Genomic DNA, 20,398 nt, shown 5'->3' on the forward strand with positions numbered 1-20,398 from the left:
TGATTGCTCTTGAGTCATATATGAAACTTACTAGTCCTGTCAAATCTTTTCAATATATCCAGACAAGCGAAGCTGTATACAATATAATAATTGAAACAGGACAAAATGAAGCAAGATAAGAAGGCAGGTAAGTTGGGCAAATTTACTATTAAATTACATCATTTTTTAGTAAATTAATGGAAAAGTAACACTGATGAACTATGCAAACATAATGATACAGTATTGTATAAGAAATTGGAAATAGAGGTTCATATTTATCAGCCACTTTGGCGGACTTAACAAAACTTTGCACAACATTATGGAGAATCCTAAGGTTTCCTCACGATGTTTCCCTACCACATAAAGCAAGTGATATTAAATAGCTTAAACCACTCATATCTCCGAAAAGTTAGAGCTGAATACCTGGAATTGAACCCCCGACCTCCCGAATAGGAGGCGAACATTTTAAACACTAGGCTATCGAGGCTCTTCCACATAGAGGTTACTGACTTAATACCTAACATGTTTTGCCCTTCTATCTATTGAATACGCGATAGACCTTGCTACTCGATTAGTCATCAAAAACAAATCGGCACTACCGTAACGAAATGAAAATACATGTTTGACATTAATATTTATCCCGCATAAATTGCCAATAGTTTGCCGAAATATTATTCCATACGCTTGCAGTAATATATTTAAGTATTAACATCTAAAATGATAAAAGAAAAAGTGATTCAGTTGACTGACGAGCACCAGAAAATGGCGTTAGAGATTTACGCGATTTAACTAAATAAAGGCGGGTAAACTGCTGAAATTTATATCACATTGCACTTGTTACGTTTAAAACAACCTTATTTGTCCCAATTAATCCTGAAATTACACATAAAAACTAAAAAACTACTCACCTTTCTATAAAATTGACAGGAACACACAGCACTAGGAAATCACTTTTGGACAGATCAGACCGGCAACATTCAGAAACTTACATTTTCATGCATTTTCACTTATTTCATAGACAAACGGCTAGCTTCTGCACATGAATATTAACTTTAACATAGGACTTCGTCTGTGTTGGTGTTAGCTGGCGGGCGTGCTCTGCCTTTTTGGAGTGTTTTTTTTGTTAAAACTGACTGGAAAGCGCTCTAAGGGGGTGCCGTGCGTATGTCGGCGAGCACCGGCACAGACGGGGTCCATACTTGAATAGTTTAACTAACTTGTTACAAATAACTACAAACTTGACATTGGCTAATCTTTGTAAAGCCAGATGAGGGAGGAAAAAAAAATCACAGAGTACTTTGTCTTTGTAAATTGACGTCAATGCCAAAAAAAAAAAGTGTTTATCGTGTTTATACAGAGACATGCTACCTAAACAAGATTGTGCACTGAGGCACCAAAAACGAGCCTATTGAGATAGCGCTAAATTGGAGTGTGTCCCTTTCTATTAGGGTGACAACACGATTTGATAATGTAAGACATTTGAGGGATTATATGAGAATAGGAGAGGATGAATCATCATGATAACCCATCGCCGCTCACTACTGAGCACGGGTCTCTTCTCAGAATGATAAAGGTTTAGGCCATAGTCTGCCGCGCTGTAGTTATAAAAGTAGAGAAATTCAATTTTTTTTTGTTCTGCGAAAAAGTACCAGTCATGTTAAGTATGGGTACCTATAATATAGGTAAGTAAAATTATTTTGTATAATCTGGTGCATGTGTTTAGGTCCTAAACAGTTTTAGGAAGTTCGTAAGCAAGGCATACTTTTGGGAAAATTGATGGTACAGCGTTTCTCTTTAAAAAAAAATCAGTGCACACGAAGCCGTAGCAAAATCTTCCGCTTTAAAATGCATTCCGCAAACTGCCGAATATTTGGTGATATTTCCTGGAACGACAGCGATCCATTTTTGCCTTAAGTCTTCATTTTTGAGAAATCTATCGATAAACAGAAAAAACACTTCCATTAAACAATCAAATTATGGTTACCTTACTACTTCTGTATAGTATAGTACAGAATGTTCGCCATATTGTTTTGCTTGACACCCAGTGTTGTCATCCTATTAATTTAAAAAAATATAAATAATACTTTTTAAACTAAATGATATTTTAATGACATTATAAAATAAATATAATAGTATGAAAATTACTGCAAAAACAAAAGAAAGTAATCTTGTTGTTTGAAATTAAATAAACAATGAATAAGAACTTTGTGAGCTACATCATAATTAGTACCATAGAAAATATTTTTTTATGCTTGCAATCCATTAGACAGTGACACACTCCAATTTATAGACCTCTCGCTCGGCTCGTTTTTCCGCTTAGCATAATTGTATTAGAAATTGGACTTTATGCTAATGCAATAGAATTTATTTTTGCAGGGAATTAAAGCTGAAGTGCACAATCATGTTTAGGTAGCACGTCTCTGTGTTTATATTGGTTTATAGTTTATACACTCTTTGCATAAGTCTGGTATATAGTGATCTGTGGCATAAGTCAATAGATGTGGCGATGGTCCGATAATCTAAAATGAAATATTAGTTTTTGTGATTTTTATCGTATTTTAAATCGTATTTTAATCACAGATTAGTGGACTATTCGTTAAGAGTCCAATAAAATCCTCTTAGTAAAGAAAAAGTGAGATAATAAGTGCATTTAAGTATGTGGCATTGACTAAGATAAGCTGTAAATACATCTATTTTCTGCATGAATGTATACCTAAATCTTACTAAACTACGGTGAAAAGAATTTTGGGATATTCCTATGATTAACAATTAATAAACAATGTCAAATCCTGGTGTGGATGATGTGGATCTGAATTTGTATGCTTATCTTTTCTCTTGGTTCATTGTTGTTATACTTTTCTGGGTATCTGTGGCTGAGGAACATTATACTTTGAAGATATTTTTCTTTTGTGTTGTTATATTTAGTGGTTACCTATTCACGTTGCCAAAAGAGAAAGTTCTAGGGCCAGTTGGCAAGATAATTCAGCATTTACCTAGGTCTCCAACCGTGATAAGTTTGTGTATTGGTGGGTTCATGGGTTTTATATATTTGATCTCTTATTTGATCACTTGTTTTACCATGCCGCCCGAGGATTCGCAGCAAGTTCGTAAAAATAATTAAGCTTTCATAGTAACACTGGTAAGTGCTTACTTATAACATTCATTTTGTGGTATTTAACTTGTGTTTTTGAATGCAGTTTTGGTTTGTTGCCTTTAGATGTTTTTAGGGTTCCATACCTCAAAAGGAAAAAGGGGGAATCAAAACCTATAGGGTACTTCCCTTTGACCTAGTATAATGAAATTTGGCAAGTAGCAATATCTTACAGCACAAGTAAAGGGAAAAATCCAAAATCCGTCAATTTGTGGTCATATAACAAAAAAAAATGTTATATATAATGTTTCAGAACCCTTTGTGTCAGACTCTAGACTCACACTTTTTTCCATCTATTGCTTTCAGTTTTTTCTTTATCTAAGCCTTATGTCAGCTTCTTTTGTAGCTTATTTCTTAAGGCTCACCAAGCAGAGCTATTTCACCTATAAGAAATTTTTGATATCATTTGAGACTTTCCAGCTGTCACAAGTATTGGTAAAGCTGTATGTTCAGTGTATTTAGCATGCTTTTGTATAGTTTTTTCTTTTATTTCTTTATTCTGTATATTGTTCTCTTGTTTAGGTATTTGGGACAAGTAGAATAAAGAAAGATTTTTCTCACAAGTGTTTTTAAAATTCCAAGTGAATCTATTACTTATTATTTTTTTTTTATTCCTTCAGTGCTACAATCCTTTGTAGGTCTTGACTTCTTCTATTTTTTCATGATCTGTAGACCTTCAATTTTCTGTAGACCTTCTTGTGCTTCCGTCTACGGAAAATCCTTCTTTTTCTGGGCGCTCCTACACACATAGTTGTGCTCTATAATACCTGTATAGTTGGCCTGGTGTCAACTGGAGGAGCCTTAATACACAACTGCCCAAAAAAGCAGTGTAATTTTTTCAAGGTTCATATTGTATGTATTATGTGAATTTCTGTATTCCAGCATAACTTGAAAATCCCTGAACAGATTTGGCTGTATAGGGTATGATTAGAATCATTATATTGTGGATTAATGGCACTATTTTCAAATGTGAAATACTTATATTCATTTTTTTGCAGTCATGTTTTGTTTTTTTTTTAAATAACAACTTGTTATCATTGGCATTTTGTTGGTGTCCCATTTATTGCCATCCAACCTTCACTCCTGTGCTATACGGCATCTCTACGAGTCCCATCTTCATATCTTATGTTATGTAGAAATTCCTAAGGTTATAGACCAAAAATTCTTGTTCTTTTAATATATTTGGAAACATAAATGAAACACTTTAGTTCATTGTAATAAATGTATTAGCTACGTGGCTACAAACTGAGATTGTCATACAATATCACAACATACCGACTTAAATTCACTTTATTCACAAACAATGTAACCAAGTACCCTATATAAATAATATGGTCTCATTAATTTATTCATTTTATATTGCTAAGTGTAAAGTAAATAAATAAAGTGCATACATTTTGAGAACACACTCGCCATATTTGCTCTGTGTCAACTGTCAAGAGTCCTGACAAAAGTATATATTCATGGTATGATTTTTGTCCTTAATCGAAGGGTGAACCATACTTTTGACATAACAGGTTACATATATAGAACAAATATATAGACTCCTGGCACAAGCTTTACGCTTAATCAGTATTAGTCATGATTAACATCCATCCATACTATCCATACTAATATTATAAATGCGAGTCCGTCTGTCTGTCTGCTACCTTTTCACGGCCCAACAGTTTTACCGATTTTGACGTTTGGTACAGAGTTATCCTGGGGATGGACATAGGCTACTTTTTATCCCAGAAAATCTAATAGTTCCCATGGGATCTTTAAAAACCGAAATCCACGCGTACGAAGTCGCGGGCATCCTCTAGTGGCTAATATTCTTTGTTTATGGCAAGTATGTTCTCAATGTTTTTAAATATCAGAAATTGTAGAACCGCCAGAATTTGAACCTGCGTGTCCCTGGGTACAGCGCTCCGGCACTAGACCACGGTTCACTTTGTGCCAGTGTCGAAATTGGAGATATACATATATTATTATGTATTTCCATTCATTACTGACGCAACTGGTAAAACACTGTCATAAAAATTATAAATATAATAATAATAAGTAGTATTTTGTTATCTGATCCAACAATAGCATTTATTTGTCTGTGCCAAATGAAAACAAATGAAACGTGTCATCTGTTATCAACATTATAAGAAGTTGATAACAGCTTCCTTGTTTAACTAGTTGCTTAATCATAAAAATTGGAGTTTTGAGTAATTATTTTTAATTAAAATATTACTTAAATACTATCAAATAGGTTCTTAGTTTTAGATTTTGCATGCTGATGTTTTAGTACATATGGGAAACTAGGGGATGCCCGCGGCTTCGTCCGCGTGGAATTCGGTTTTTTGAACTCTTTGATTTTCCGGGATAAAAAGTAGCCTATGTCCTTCCCCGGGATGTATCCCAAGTCTGTATCCCAAGTGTGTTTGTTGTGGGCTCTTCTCAGTCTTGGGCGCGTTTGGAACCCTCGTAGCTTTAGTTTTAAGTTACGTAATTAATTATCACCAGTATATCGTATAAATTTAACAATATCGACCATCAAAAAGAGTACCTACTTTGAATAAATGATTTCGACTTTTGACTTTGAGTTTGTACCAAATTTCATTAAAATCGGTTCAGTGGTTGGGCCGTGAAAACTTAGCAGACAGACAGATAGATAGACAGACAGACACACTTTCGTTACATAAATAAAACAAACACTTGGAATTTCACCCAAATTCAAAATTGTTTTCATTTCTTCATTAGCCCCCAACCCAAAAAGAGGGGTGTGACGTGTGTATCTGTCTGTGCTATCGTAGCTCCTAAACTAATGAACCGATTTTAATTTTGTTTGTTTTTGTTTGAAAGGTGGCTTGAGTGTTCTTAGCTATAATCCAAGAAAATCCAAGAAAATGTTATGAGAATAATTTAAAAATACAACCTAGGTGCTTAGCATGAAATTTTATATCCAACTAACATTGATAAAATTTGAGAGTTGAATACACAATAAAGTTAAAGTAAAATGGACCTAAACACTCTTTAATTTAGGTTAAAAATTCAATAACACTGATTATAATTTCGCGATCTTTGCACTTGAACGCTGGCTGCAGAGGTATAGATCAACTTTAGTTTTAAAACCAGGTAGTTAAGATCCACTTTACTATAACGCTAAAGTGTTACACTTCAATACAAACTATCAAGTTATCAACACTGGCAAAATATTAATCTCATACTAAGCATACTGTTTCTAAAAGATAAGTTAAATACTATTTACCTAATTCTGTCAGACTGCATAGTATTTGACACAGACGTTTTACTTTTTGGGTTCCCTACACCAAGGGTGCCAACGGGACCCTATTAGTAAATGAAAATGAAAAAAAATGAAAAATGTTTTACTAACAAAATATAGTCTTGTACAATAATTTCCCTGTCTGGTGGTACCCACACTAGGTAATCCTGTATCGTGGGTACCTAGTTTGCATTTACAATATCCCGTTTACAATTTTATTTGACACTAGGTTAAATTAAAGCTAACATTATAACAATTATTAAGTATAACAGCTATTCTAAGGTTCAAGAAATAAAGATAAAAATGAAGATGTGTGTGTGTCTATGAAGTAATTTAGTTCCGTTGCATTAATGTCTAAATAAATGAAAAGTAGTAGTAAGTCTCTGCTATCCGTCCATTCGTCCGTACATCTGTCAGTGAGCTGTATCTCGTGAACAGTAATAGGTATTACCACTATAACAACAAATAATAAAAATTTGAAAGAGGCTGCCATGAAAAAAAAGTTATTTCTTGTAGAATGGTACGGAACCTTTCGTGTGCGAGTCCTACTCGCACTTGACTGATTTTTATTTTATAGCTCTTCAGATTATATTAATGTCTTTTAATTGTATCATTTAAGACTTATTTGCTCATGATCTAATAAAAGACTGATACTCAAACTGAAAATTAACTTTGCTCAAATGGCAAAAAAGTATCCTTCATAAATATTTTTCTGTTACTGTGAGAGGATGGTTATAACTTTAACTATATTCATACTCTTATTCTGTTCTATCAAGGTGCAATCTACTTATTTATATTTTTATATGTGATTCTCTGTTTCTAGGCCAACATGAGTGGTGCCATATTAACTCAAGGGCTCAGATCGCCGATGCGGCGGCTGGCCGGCCTGCGCCAAGCCAAATCCATATCCAAGTCCGTAGTGCACAATGAAACCATACTAGTGAAGAACAACAATGAATTTATTAATAAAGTGAGTTTGTTTTTAACCCCCGACCCAAAAAGAGGGTTGTTATAAGTTTGACGTGTGTATCTGTCTGTGGCATCGTAGCTCCGAAACTAATGAACCGATTTTAATTTAGTGTTTTTTGTTTTAAAGGTGGCTTGATCGAGAGTGTTCTTAGCTATAATCCAAGCAAATCGGTTCAGCTGTTTGAAAGTTATCATCTCTTTTCTAGTTACTGTAACCTTCACTTGTCGGGGGTGTTATAAATTTTTAATTTACACTTGTACTTAACAATGAGTTGCTCAAACGTTGAGGTCGCCGCTGCGGCGGCTGGCCGGCCTGCGCCAAGCCAAATCCATATCCAAGTCCATAATGCACAATGAAACCATACCAGTGAAAAACAGCAATGAATTTATTAATAAGTAGAGTTTATTTTACTTTCTTTTAAAATGAATATTAGCCATGTTAATCATGACTAATATTCCTCTATCCCCTCCAACTAAGGGCAAAGCTTGTGCTAGGAGAAAGCACGACACGTCATGCCGAATTTCCGTCCCATAGGGCTATGAGAGCGAGGGAATAGAGAGTGTACCTGTGTTTGCGGATATACTTGTGCAAAAATATAATAATATACTTACATACATAAAAATAAATAAACCTACATACACATTACATAGATACATATTTGTACTAGGCGGAGGATTACACCCCGGCAGGGGAGACCAAGCGGCCGGAGGTCAGGGCGACAGGTTGAGAAATCGGCGGAGTATCCTAGCCGAGTCTAGCAGGACCGCTTTTTGCATCCTGGCTGCGAGCGAACTGCCACGGAATCCCAGTCGCCTCAGATGGTGAGCGAGGCTGACTGGGATCAACCCATTCGCAGATATTACGATTGGGATGATTTATTATCATTATTATTGGTTACAGGTAATGAATAACGACAAGCCGGTAATCGTCAACTTCCATGCGGAATGGTGTGAGCCGTGCAAGATCCTGACTCCCAAGCTCAAGGAGCTGATCGAGCCGCTCCACAACCTCGACCTGGCCGTGGTGGACGTGGAGGACAACGCTGAACTTGTGCATGCATTTGAGGTTGCTATCTTTATCATCCGCATAAACTATCCATATTAATATTAGACATAGATGCGAACCGACTATACGTCGAATAGTACTACTTAAGGCGATTCACTTAACTACAGCTCTAAAACCACTATTTAAGCGTTACATGTATTAATTATTTTTTTTCATACCACTCGCTCGTCAATGCCTTATTACAGACCTGTTATCTAAAGGCAAAAGTACGTCATAACATTCCTATGACTTAGCCGGGTTGTATAATGTTGTACTGAAATCCATTACATCTTAAGGGACGTAATGTAGCTTCCAAGGATGGTTTAGTCCAGGCTGCTATGGCTGTCTCGCTTCGTATGATGGCGTCCCTCTCACTCGCGAGATTTAAATATTCTATCTCGCTTTGATGAGTGATGGCGTCTTTTTCACTTGCCAAAAACACAAACCATAGAGTAAAGACTATTGAAAATTCCTTGATCCTTCTAAGCAAAACGTTATATTGTGGTGTTATTGAAATTAATTATTTATTTAACTTGATATTAAAATGTCGAATGTGACTACGATGATGGCAGCAGTAATTTAACTCCGGAAACTATTTATACTCAAAGTGTAATAAACGATTTGCTCCCAAAAATTTCTATAGCCAGGTAGGTACCTATTTAAGCATACAATATTGTCTCGCTAGGTCCGAAAATTAGAGTATTGAACGCGGGGGTAATGCTGTCTTTGTCTTGGGCGCCCCTAAACCTCGCGCTTCAGAACTCAGGATTCCAGATGCAACACCTTCGCTACGCTCGTGAGTTACTCTAAAATCCCTTGTTACGCTTGTGATTTAGCCCAGCGCCCGTGACGTAAGACATGACATTACCCCATGTTGAATAATCTACTATTATAGGCCTCTATATAATAATTACTTTCTTTTTTCCAGGTAAAAGCAGTGCCAGCGGTGATAGCGATCAAGAACGGTCTAATAGTCGATAAATTCATTGGCCTCGTCGATGCGGACATGATCAATAACCTCATCGACCGGATGTCCGGCAAGAAGAAGGAGGACGCGTGAACATATCTAGCAATTTCCCTTTAGACATACTTAGTTGTTATTTTTTTTAATTTTTAATACAGTCTTGGAGTGTAGTAATAAAAGGATGTGATGTTTAGCATAGCGGTAGTATATGGGGCTAGAATTCGTTGATAATTAAAAAAATAGATTTTTCGATATATTATATAAAAATTCATCATCATCATCATCATCATCATCATCAGCCTGTGGATGTCCACTGTTGGACATAGGCCTTCACTAAAGAGCGCCACCACACCCGGTCCTCAGCCTTCGTCATCCAGCCACTTCCCACCAGCAGCTGCTTTATATCGTCGGTCCATCGAAAAATATAAATAAAAATTATAATGATAAAAATTTCGATAAACCTATTTTTTTTTTATTATAAAACTACCTCTTTGCCTGCAAAACATCACATCATTTATTACTACAGTTCAGACCCTATTATGGAGCGTGGAGGCAAAGAGCACAATCTGTTAGGGGGGGAAAGTTGAAAAAGTGTCCACAGTGAAGTAATCCGAGTTAGAAAATTTATTATTTTAGTAAAGTAATTAGTGAGTGTCCTGTATACGATACCTCAGCAATTTGCGTAGCTATTACGTATTTACGTAGTACACCACAGCAATTTGCGTAGCTATTACGTATTTACGTAGTATACCACAGCAATTTGCGTAGCTATTACGTATTTACGTAGTACACCACAGCAATTTGCGTAGCTATTACGTATTTACGTAGTACACCACAGCAATTTGCGTAGCTATTACGTATTTACGTAGTACACCACAGCAATTTGCGTAGCTATTACGTATTTACGTAGTACACCACAGCAATTAGCGTAGCTATTACGTATTTATGTAGTACACCACAGCAATTTGCGTAGCTATTACGTATTTACGTAGTACACCACAGCAATTTGCGTAGCTATTACGTATTTACGTAGTACACCTCAGCAATTTGCGTAGCTATTACGTATTTACGTAGTACACCACAGCAATTAGCGTAGCTATTACGTATTTACGTAGTACACCACAGCAATTTGCGTAGCTATTACGTATTTACGTAGTATACCTTAACAATTTGCGTAGCTATTACGTATTTACGTAGTATACCTCAACAATTTGTGTAGCTATCACGTATTTACGTAGTATACCTCAGCAATTTGCGTAGCTATCACGTATTTACGTAGTATACCTCAGCAATTTGCGTAGCTATTACGTATTTACGTAGTATACCTCAGCAATTTGCGTAGCTATTACGTATCTACGTAGTATACCTCAACGATTTACGTACCTAGTTCCGTAGTTATTGCAGCGCCTCCCTTATGTAGCACATTTGAACAGACAGAAATCGTGCTCCTTACCTCTGCACTCCATAATTTTAATGTAATGGTTACATTTCTTGCCATTGACACTTGTTATATTGTATTGATAAAGATAATCACATTTTTCTTTATGATGAGACACTCAGAAAAAACAGCTTTCTTAGATTGATTATACATCTTGGGAGAATTTTAATCAATTACCTGCAAGTATTGAAATGTTTGCAACCTTTGTATACTTATATCCCGCTAGTAGCTGCCTGTTGCAGTTTTATGGCCTAACATTTTACTGGTATTGTTCCAAATCAAGTACTTAAAGTCTGGCGCCATGCTCAAATTATTTAGAGAATGTAACACGCTCAACTAAATCCACTGCCTAAAGGCATAGACGTCTAGACTCTATGGTTGAAATCTATAGAGCGCACTTTGACTTTGCTTTGACTTAAGTTTCAGTTTAAACGAGACAGATTTATGGCAGCGGTATAACGCTGTCTCGTTTTAACAGTGTCTTAGGTCTGAGCAAAGTCAAAGTGCACTCTATAGATATCAGCCTTAGTCCTGTTTAGGGAGACGAGCTAATAGGGAAGTAAGAAACTGCACGGTCGCAGATACGAACATAGGGCACGTTCACACGAACAAAATGTTAGTCTTAACTGAATCTCGTGCGGTGCAGACGTTGTCTTTTGGTGCTCTTTACTTTTTTCTAGTTGTTGATTTTACGTTGCCCTGTCTTGCTCATTGGGCTGTGTAGTTTCTCAGACTGATTCTTGCTATATAGTTTACTTGGCTTGCAATACAAGATTACATCGCGTAATTTGGAAAAACATGCTTTATCGCCTTAATAAAGTGAACAGTATTTTCACTGTAAGGTTGTGTCTCGAGATTGAATTTATTGATACGTATACGTAAACGGTGCAATGTGTCAAAACCGTGAGACAATATTAAGAGAAGCTTAGTATAGATGTAGGTTGTACGATAAATACCAATAATGGACCGGTATACACCGATTTCGCATAAAAGTATCAATACATTTTGATATGTCATACTTCAGATCTATGGAGCGTATTTTGATTTTATTTAGGCCGACCGCACTTTGGGTGCGTTTTCGTACGAACTTGAATCGTGCGTTTTCGTACGAACTTTCTCGTGTCGTCCAAAAATAATCCGAACTTTTTGGAATTGTTAAATACACTCGTGATTCGTGCGGTGGGACAAAATATTTATGACTTGTAGGTACAATTATAGAAAAAACGTTTTTTCATAAATCTTTTCCGCCAAGTTAGATCCTTTATTTTTGGGACGCAATTTTCCAGAACTGAAACGTACTAAAAAAATCGGGACGATTGACAACCCTACCTTAATCGCACGTAAATATTACTGACGATTTAACACACTCGTGACGTGGCATGTCATGGGTGAAACTTTAAACAAATCCTATTTATAAACCCTTGCTATCGAGATAAGTTCTTTATATTTTTTTATTGCGATTCTAAATAACTACCTTAGTAAGTATATCTTATTGACTTTCTTTCAAATATATACGAAGATGACTTATTTTATAAAACATAGGTTTTTATAAAGTAGTAAATTTTCGTCCAAAGAGTTGTTTAGTAAAAAACCGACGCTTTTTTAGTGTTATATCTAGTATTTTGAAGTTTGTAAAAATCATTTAATCGATTTGAAAGTTTAAAATCGACTTAGTTTTTATATCACGGATTTTAATATGTTTGTGATGTGTATTATTATAATATCAAGGATGGGAAACCTAAAACGTTTATGTGCCATTGTTAAAAAATGAAATATATTTGATCGCCTCTCGTTTTTTGGTTTACCATCTTTTATACTTTTAGTAGGTAATTGTTACTTGTATTCAAATATTAATGTAATCAAACTTGTACCTAAATAAATATTTTATAATATTTAGTCGAATTTTTGATTGTAAGGATATAAAAGTACGCAACGATATTACGTTATAATTGTGATGTACTTTATGTTGATGCGTGGATGATAAATTAAAGATATTTCTTCTAAAAATGAATTTATTGGCGCGCAGACCGTTTTGGTTTTAACAAAGAGAAGAGAACAAAAAAAAATTATAAAAACGTAAAAATGACAATCTAGAAATATATAAAATTGAGGGTTGTTAAAGAAAATATGTTATATGAACTGACATTTCAAACAGATAACGAATTTATGATTTTAGATAAGTAAGATTTGAGTTTAATACATGAAATATATGTTAGTTATGTAGTTAATTAATTTCTATTTAAAATATATACAATACAAAAATACTCTTAGGATAAACAATTATTTATGGTCTTTGTCAACATTATTAAAACTATTCGCAACAAAGTGCATTTGCCGAGAAAAAGCTGTAGGCGCTTTAACATCCTCCCCTCCGTGGAAAGTGCAGCTTTCAACTTTCTGGATCTTCACAGGTAAGTAGTGGGCAAAGTTTTACGTATGGTCTTCTGAAGGTGCCTTTGGATGTAGTTACTTCAGCGACGCGTGATACTCCATCTGATCCGGGAAATAATCGGGAAACTCTTCCAAGCTTCCAGCATAGTGGAGGTAAGTTGTCCTCTATTAGAAGTACTAGATCTCCTTCTTTTAGTTTTGCTGAATTCGTTCTCCATTTTGATCGCTGCTGAAGTTCTGCGATGTATTCCTTTTGCCATCGCTGCCAAAAGTGCTGGCGAATTTGTTCGAGTCTTTCATAGCGTCGAAGGCGATTTGGATTGTAATCTTGTAGCGAAGGTGATGGCAACGAAGTAAGTGGACGCCCTATCAGAAAGTGCCCCGGAGTTAAGGAGAGGTAGTCGGTAGGATTGGATGTCAGGGGACATAAAGGTCTACTATTTAAAATAGCCTCGACTTGAGTGAATAATGTTCCTAATTCTTCAAAATTTAGATGGGTGTTACCCATGACGCGACGGATGTGGTATTTAGCGGATTTGACACCAGCCTCAAAAATGCCACCAAAGTGGGGACTATACGTGGGTGAGAATACGAATTTAATTTGTTCTTCAGTTGCAGAGTCAATGATAGTTTGTTTATTGGCCTTTAAAAAGTTGCCTATTTCCTTAGCTGCCGCGACAAAATTTCCCGCGTTATCGCAAAAAATTTCCGCAGGTTTTCCACGTCTAGACGAAAATCGGCGTAGCGCTTGTAAAAAACCTTCTTTGGTTAGGTCACTGACAGCTTCTAAATGTAAACATTTGAATCTTAGGCATACAAATAAACACAAATATGCCTTAATGACTCTGGACCCACGACCCTTCTTGTTAGAGATATAGAATGGACCAGCAAAGTCTATTCCCACAGTTTTGAATGGAAAGTCAGGTGTAATTCTTTGGATGGGTAAGTTACCCATTATGGGATAGATTGCTTTCCCTTGATGGCGCTTGCATGTTACGCAGTTATGAAATGTGTTTCTAGCAAGGCGTCTGCCGTTAACTGGCCATAATGATTCACGGATAGATGCAAGCAATAGCTGTGGTCCAGCATGCATATGACGAAGGTGGTATTGTTCGAAAATTAATTTAGTAAGATGATGACTTGAGTGTAGCAAAATAGGATGTTTTTTGTTGAAATCATAGTTAGAATTGTTAATTCTGCCACCAACTCGTATTAATTTAGCATCCTTATCAAAGAAAGGTGTCAATGATATAATATTAGAATTATTGCTAATTGGCTTTCCACTTGCTAATAATTTAAATTCCTTTGGAAAAGATTGTTCTTGAGCTATGGCACAAAGATTTGAAAATGCATCATTTAATTCTTCTAAGGATAAACTGCCTGTGAGTTTGTTTGTTTTGTGTCGTAGATTATGAATAAACCGTTTTATGTATGCAAAAGTTCTCTGTAATTTTGATAATTTTGAGTAACGTTCAAATTCTATAATAGAATCTGGAATGTCTACTATCGCAGCTGAAAGGCTTTTAGTTTCTGGTAAGTTCTCCTCAACGCGTTGCGATGGAAGAACAGGCCATTTTGATTCTGGGTTTTGTAAGAACTCGGGACCATGCCACCACATCTGCCTAGATACTATATCCATAGGAGTAACGCCCCTAGAAATATAGTCTGCAGGATTAAGTGCAGTGGGCACGTAGCGCCATGAAGATATATCTGTTGTTTCGGATATCTCCACGACCCTATTCGCCACAAATGTTTTTAATTTTCGACAGTTAGTATTAAGCCATCCAAGAACCACTGTGGAGTCACACCAGTGCACCTGACGCGAAACCGAGCATCGAAGAGATTCAACGACGGTTTTGGATAATTTAGCCGCCAGGAGAGCTCCACAGAGCTCTAAACGAGGTATTGTAGTTGGTTTCATTGGAGATACTTTAGATTTAGAGCATAATAATCTTACGCTGATACCTTCATTGTTGATGGATCGTATGTAAATGCAAGTCCCGTACGCACCTTGTGAAGCATCGCTGAATGAATGAAGTTCTATTGTTGTAGGATTGTCACAAAGTACGTTTCGAGGAACTTCGAAATTTGCAAGACTTGGCAATGTATTGGAAAATTCATCCCAAGCATGTTGTATGTCTCTGGGTACGGGATCGTCCCAATCAATTTTTTGAAGCCATAGAGACTGCAATAGCATTTTAGGTAAAATGACACATGGACTTATCAAACCCAATGGATCAAAAATTTTGAATGTAAATGACAAGATTAAACGTTTGGTTACCTTTGATGATTTGTCAGGGATCTGGAATGATATCTGAAGTTTGTCATTCCCCGGAGTCCACCCAAGTCCTAAAGTGGAAGTGGAGGAGCTAATGCTTAATTTTTCTTCTGGATTTATGGCATTCAAAATTGATTTAGAATTGGATCGATATTTCCGAAGGTTGAAGCATCCAGACTTAAGAGTATTGGATACCGAATTTTGAATGTGTGTCAGTTCATCCTCGGTGTTAGCTCCGGTAATGAGATCATCGACATAGAAATCATTTTTAATTATTGTTTCGATTGATTTGTCTGTACACTCGTGTCCTAATTGCCAAAGACAACGTGTGCTTAAGAAACTTGAACTTGCTAGACCGTACGTTACGGTTTTTAGACGCAATATTTTAATTGGTTCCGATTCATGTTCTCGCCATAAAATTAATTGGAGATTTTGATTATCGTCATGTAATGCAATTTGCCGATACATTTTTTCGATGTCAGCTGTTAGTAAAAATTTATATTGTCTGGCTCGAATTAGAATTGCAAAGAGTGAATCCTGGATATTTGGCCCCACCATCAGAATGTCATTGAGTGCGTAGCCTGAAGGGGTAGGGGCAGATCCGTCATAGACGACTCTAATTTTCGTCGACTCGCTTGTCTCTTTGAATACAGCATGATGACACAAAAAATAGGATAGTTCAGGTGGTTTAGTTATAGGAAGAACTTCTAAATGACCAAGCGCAGCATATTCGCGAATAAATTCGACGTATTGTTCTTTGATCTGCGGATTTCTCCTAAAACGCTTTTCTAAATTTAGAAATCGCTGCTTAGCCATGGAATAAGAATCACCTAAACAATCTGGTGTATCAATGAGTGGAAGTTGAACACAAAACCTTCCACTTGACAATCGAGTGGTATTGGATACAAAATGTTGTTCACAGGCCTTTTCTGTATTAGTAAGGCATGTTTTGTTTGGAATCTCTTCAATGTTCCAGAATTTTGGTAATAGTTCATGTAGACTTTCTGTTTCTTCATTTTGTTTTAGTATTGACTTATTGAATTTACATTGAATTTTGTTGGACATATTGACATTTGTATAAATTGGACCGGCAATTATCCAGCCAAATTTTGTGTTTCTTAATTTTGGAAAACTCGGACCTAAGGTAAGTTTATCATTACCTAGGACATCCCAGAAGAGGTCTGCACCAATGAGGACATCGATGGACGAAGGAATGTCAAAATTAGGATCTGCAAGTTTCAAATTATTTGGAATTTTAAAACCTTGTAAATTCATAGGAGCAGCAGGAATCGAACCTGTCAACTCTTTGAGTATATAGCAAGTCAAAGCAACGTTATAATCTTGGTGTATTGAACTAATATGTGCAATGCAACTCTCAGTGATGAAGTTTGAAGAGTTGTTGCCAATACCTACAACGTTAATTTTATTAATAGGCTGTGACTCGAGACCTAGAATGTCTTTTAAACGATTGGTTAAAAATGATGATTGACTTCCGCAATCTAGTAAAGCGCGGACCTTTAGTGATTTGTTTATTTTAGGATTGGTAACTTCGACTATGGCTGTAGACAATATGACTTGATTTACTGGTTGTCTAGAAAAATTGACTATTGTTTCAGTAGTGTTTGTAGAATAATTGCTATTGGAATTATAAGGTGCTGTTTGATCACACAAAAAACTATTATGAAACTTCTTGCACTTACGACAAGGACCAAGCCTGCAGTTTCGCTGATTGTGGCCTAACCTGAGGCAATTTGTGCATAGCTTTAGTCGCTGTACGTCAGCTTTTCTTTCTTCTATACTCTTGGCCTTGAACTTAGCGCAATCATATATTCTATGGTCACCTTTGCATATAACGCAACCTTTAATATTGTTATTTGGAGTTAGTGAAGTAAAAGATTTTGTTTGAATACTAGTGCTAGAATTCTGACCTGTAGCAGGGCGTGAAGAGGTGGATGATGTCTTAGACCTCTCCAATCTATTGCGATTAAGTGTCTCTAAAATGTCTGCACGATCTGTTAAAAATTTGTTAAATTGTGTAAGTGTGGGTATATCATCCAAAGAATTACGCATCTCTTCCCACTTAGTAAGTGTACGTGGATCTAATTTTGAGCAAATCATATGAATTATCAGTAAGTCCCAATGTTCAGTAGCTTGACCCAAACTGGACAATGCACGTAAATTCTTAGTAACTGTGTCCACCACAAAGCGTAATGAACGATCAGTCTCGCGTGTCATAGTTTCAATTTTAAAAAGAGCATTTAAATGATGATTAATAAGTTGTCGCTTGTTATCGTACCTATCGCACAATAAGCGCCACGCGTCATTATAGTTAGAAGCAGAAACCTCAAGATTCGCGATGACACGAGCGGCGTCACCTTCTAAGTACGATACCAAATAATGAAATTTATGAATAGGCTTGATGCGCTCGTTGTTGTGTATAAGCGATAGAAATGTGTCGCGGAATTCAAGCCACCGAAAATAGGCACCATCGAATTTATTAATTTGCAATTGCGGTAACTTAAACTCAGCTTCATAGTGTTCGCGATGGCACTGAGACAAGGACGAGTTGCTTTGATCGTGACTGTCTTTATGACTATTCGATTCGTTAATAATAGTTTGAGCTATAGCCATACATGTCGCACAGTCCTGCTCAATGGCATCTCGTTCGTTGATTTCAAAAGCTATATTTTCTGAATTTAAAACATCGATTGAATCTTGCAACTGCTCGTATTGAACCGAAAGTAAACGAAATTTCTCTAATTTAATTGTTAATTCGGATATTTGAATTGCCGTTAAAACTTCTTTTTTAGAAATATTATCGACATAGTTTTTAAATTTTGTAATACGGCCCTTAATTGACGTTCTTTTTGTTAATAGGCTCTTTAAATCGCCTTTGTTGTCGTTAACGTTAGTCATTTTGTATAATATTTGGTACTCGAATTATTTCAAAACTAATTACTAAAATAATAAATAAATTCTCACGCTCCTCGTATAGTCTCCTTGGTGTCACCTGTGAACCGGCAAGCGCAGCTCAGCTCCGTGGAACGCGCTGTGCAGCTCGCGCCCGCCACGCCACGTCGCGTCGTGAGTAGGTGTAGGTACCCAGCCAAGCTGAAATCGTCGGCACACTGACCTTGAGTACTTATTTCAGTACAATAAGCAAAGGAGTTTTGATAGGCACTAATCTGGCTAGTTACGTTAGGTATAAATGTTAAAATTACAATGATAAACTAACAAACAAATTATTGAATATTTTTACTAGTTAGGTACCGATAAATATGTATTTCGAGTTTAATTTTATAATATCTAATTGTTCGGAACACTAAATATCTATAAAGAGCCTCCGGCGCGAAAAAAAATAACGACAATAAAATATGATGCAATAGTTACGATGATGACGTAGGTACTTTGATTTAAAACTGTTTTATTTCACTAATTAAGGTATTATTTCACTCTAATCGCAGTGTATTTCAATAGTAGCCTTTAAGTAAGAAAGGATTTGAATGATATTTTGTAAGAATGAGTATTTAGGAATGAGATATTGATGAGACAAAAGGGGTTATGTGTAGGAAAAGTAGGGCACTTATCTGAATAGGCCGGCACGGATGCGAATGCTGATCGGTGCTGACTTCAGCGCAGATGTCCTCCAATTCCAGAAATACGATCACCTTCCCGGCTTGAGCTGCTCTGACCAGACGATTGTAATGCGTTGCTGGATCGTCGAGTAACCGCCAAGTTGCAATTGCGTATATCTTGATTATTGTTGGTCGTCTCCTTTTGTTTGTAGTTTACAGGTTCGTATTGTTACATTACGGTCGCCAATTGTTGATGCGTGGATGATAAATTAAAGATATTTCTTCTAAAAATGAATTTATTGGCGCGCAGACCGTTTTGGTTTTAACAAAGAGAAGAGAACAAAAAAAAATTATAAAAACGTAAAAATGACAATCTAGAAATATATAAAATTGAGGGTTGTTAAAGAAAATATGTTATATGAACTGACATTTCAAACAGATAACGAATTTATGATTTTAGATAAGTAAGATTTGAGTTTAATACATGAAATATATGTTAGTTATGTAGTTAATTAATTTCTATTTAAAATATATACAATACAAAAATACTCTTAGGATAAACAATTATTTATGGTCTTTGTCAACATTATTAAAACTATTCGCAACAAAGTGCATTTGCCGAGAAAAAGCTGTAGGCGCTTTAACATCCTCCCCTCCGTGGAAAGTGCAGCTTTCAACTTTCTGGATCTTCACAGGTAAGTAGTGGGCAAAGTTTTACGTATGGTCTTCTGAAGGTGCCTTTGGATGTAGTTACTTCAGCGACGCGTGATACTCCATCTGATCCGGGAAAAATACCGCGCCAATAAATTCATTTTTAGAAGAAATATCTTTAATTTATCATCCACGCATCAACACTTTATAATATAATTATTTTATGCTATAAGTTTAAAAAATAAATTTTTGTTTAAATTTTCACTTTTAGTTTAATTTTTTATTCCTTTAGCTCGTTGAAAATCTTCTGGTTTCGTAAATTATACATTTTTACAACTTTTTATTTGCTATTAGAACTTTTTACTACTCATTTAAACAGAGCTTAAACCTAGTTTATAGATCTAATTAGTCATTCATGTATTTTCTTAGTATATAAGCAAAATAGTTTACTCATTAGTGATCAAGCTTTTCTTAATGTGTAGTTTTGATTTATATGAAAGGTATTTTTAGTCGTACTTATATTATACCTTTTCGGTTGTTCACAAATCTCTAAACTAAATTGACGAATTTTAAACAGTGCTATTCTTTTACTAAAGAGTATGAAAAAGATAGCAATAAATAAGAATATAATGTTTTTCTCTAAAAATCGGGACGTCCCGGAAATTTCACGTTCGATAAGCTGGCAACCCTAATGAGTAAACTAT

The 20,398-nt window shown here is 35.8% G+C and overlaps 3 protein-coding genes and 1 long non-coding RNA gene across 7 annotated transcripts in view; 1 reads left to right on the forward strand and 3 right to left on the reverse strand.

The window, feature by feature from the left end:
* LOC123873365 (kinesin light chain) overlaps positions 1-975 on the reverse strand; it is a 58,097-nt gene extending 57,122 nt beyond the window's left edge. Inside the window, exon 1 of the mRNA XM_045918204.1 lies at positions 888-975. The gene's annotated coding sequence lies outside the window, so the exon portion shown is untranslated. The remainder of the gene's footprint in view (positions 1-887) is intronic.
* Positions 976-2,445: 1,470 nt separating this feature from the next.
* Positions 2,446-9,647, forward strand: LOC123873381 (thioredoxin, mitochondrial). Of its 4 annotated transcripts, none has more exons than XM_045918227.1 (4): positions 2,446-3,118; positions 7,207-7,353; positions 8,254-8,418; positions 9,326-9,647. In XM_045918227.1, exons 2-4 carry the CDS (start codon positions 7,213-7,215, stop codon positions 9,455-9,457), a joined length of 438 nt encoding a protein of 145 aa, XP_045774183.1. In that variant the 5' UTR covers positions 2,446-3,118; positions 7,207-7,212; the 3' UTR covers positions 9,458-9,647. The 4 variants fall into 4 exon arrangements, with proteins under 4 accessions (XP_045774183.1, XP_045774184.1, XP_045774185.1 ...); XM_045918228.1 differs by having other exon boundaries at positions 2,446-2,659; XM_045918229.1 differs by having other exon boundaries at positions 2,446-2,633.
* Positions 9,648-9,950: 303 nt separating this feature from the next.
* On the reverse strand, positions 9,951-10,295 carry LOC123873387. Its single transcript, XR_006797678.1, has 2 exons — positions 10,072-10,295; positions 9,951-10,030 (listed from the first exon to the last, which is right to left on the reverse strand). It is a non-coding gene; the product is annotated as an uncharacterized LOC123873387 (long non-coding RNA).
* Positions 10,296-12,772: 2,477 nt separating this feature from the next.
* Positions 12,773-16,496, reverse strand: LOC123873362. Its single transcript, XM_045918197.1, has one exon. It carries the CDS (start codon positions 16,282-16,284, stop codon positions 13,189-13,191), a length of 3,096 nt encoding a protein of 1,031 aa, XP_045774153.1. The 5' UTR covers positions 16,285-16,496; the 3' UTR covers positions 12,773-13,188.
* Positions 16,497-20,398: the final 3,902 nt, after the last annotated feature.

The sequence above is a fragment of the Maniola jurtina genome, chromosome 16 (genome assembly GCF_905333055.1).
Source record: "Maniola jurtina chromosome 16, ilManJurt1.1, whole genome shotgun sequence".
NCBI lineage: Eukaryota > Metazoa > Arthropoda > Insecta > Lepidoptera > Nymphalidae > Maniola > Maniola jurtina.

Coding starts and splice junctions, on each gene's coding strand:
- LOC123873381 (XM_045918227.1), top strand. CDS start 7,213: ATGAGTGGTGCCATATTAACTCAAGGGCTCAGATCGCCGATGCGGCGG. Junction 7,354..8,253: donor ACAATGAATTTATTAATAAA/GTGAGTTTGTTT, acceptor TATTGGTTACAG/GTAATGAATAACGACAAGCC. Junction 8,419..9,325: donor AACTTGTGCATGCATTTGAG/GTTGCTATCTTT, acceptor TCTTTTTTCCAG/GTAAAAGCAGTGCCAGCGGT.
- LOC123873362 (XM_045918197.1), bottom strand. CDS start 16,284: ATGGCTAAGCAGCGATTTCTAAATTTAGAAAAGCGTTTTAGGAGAAAT.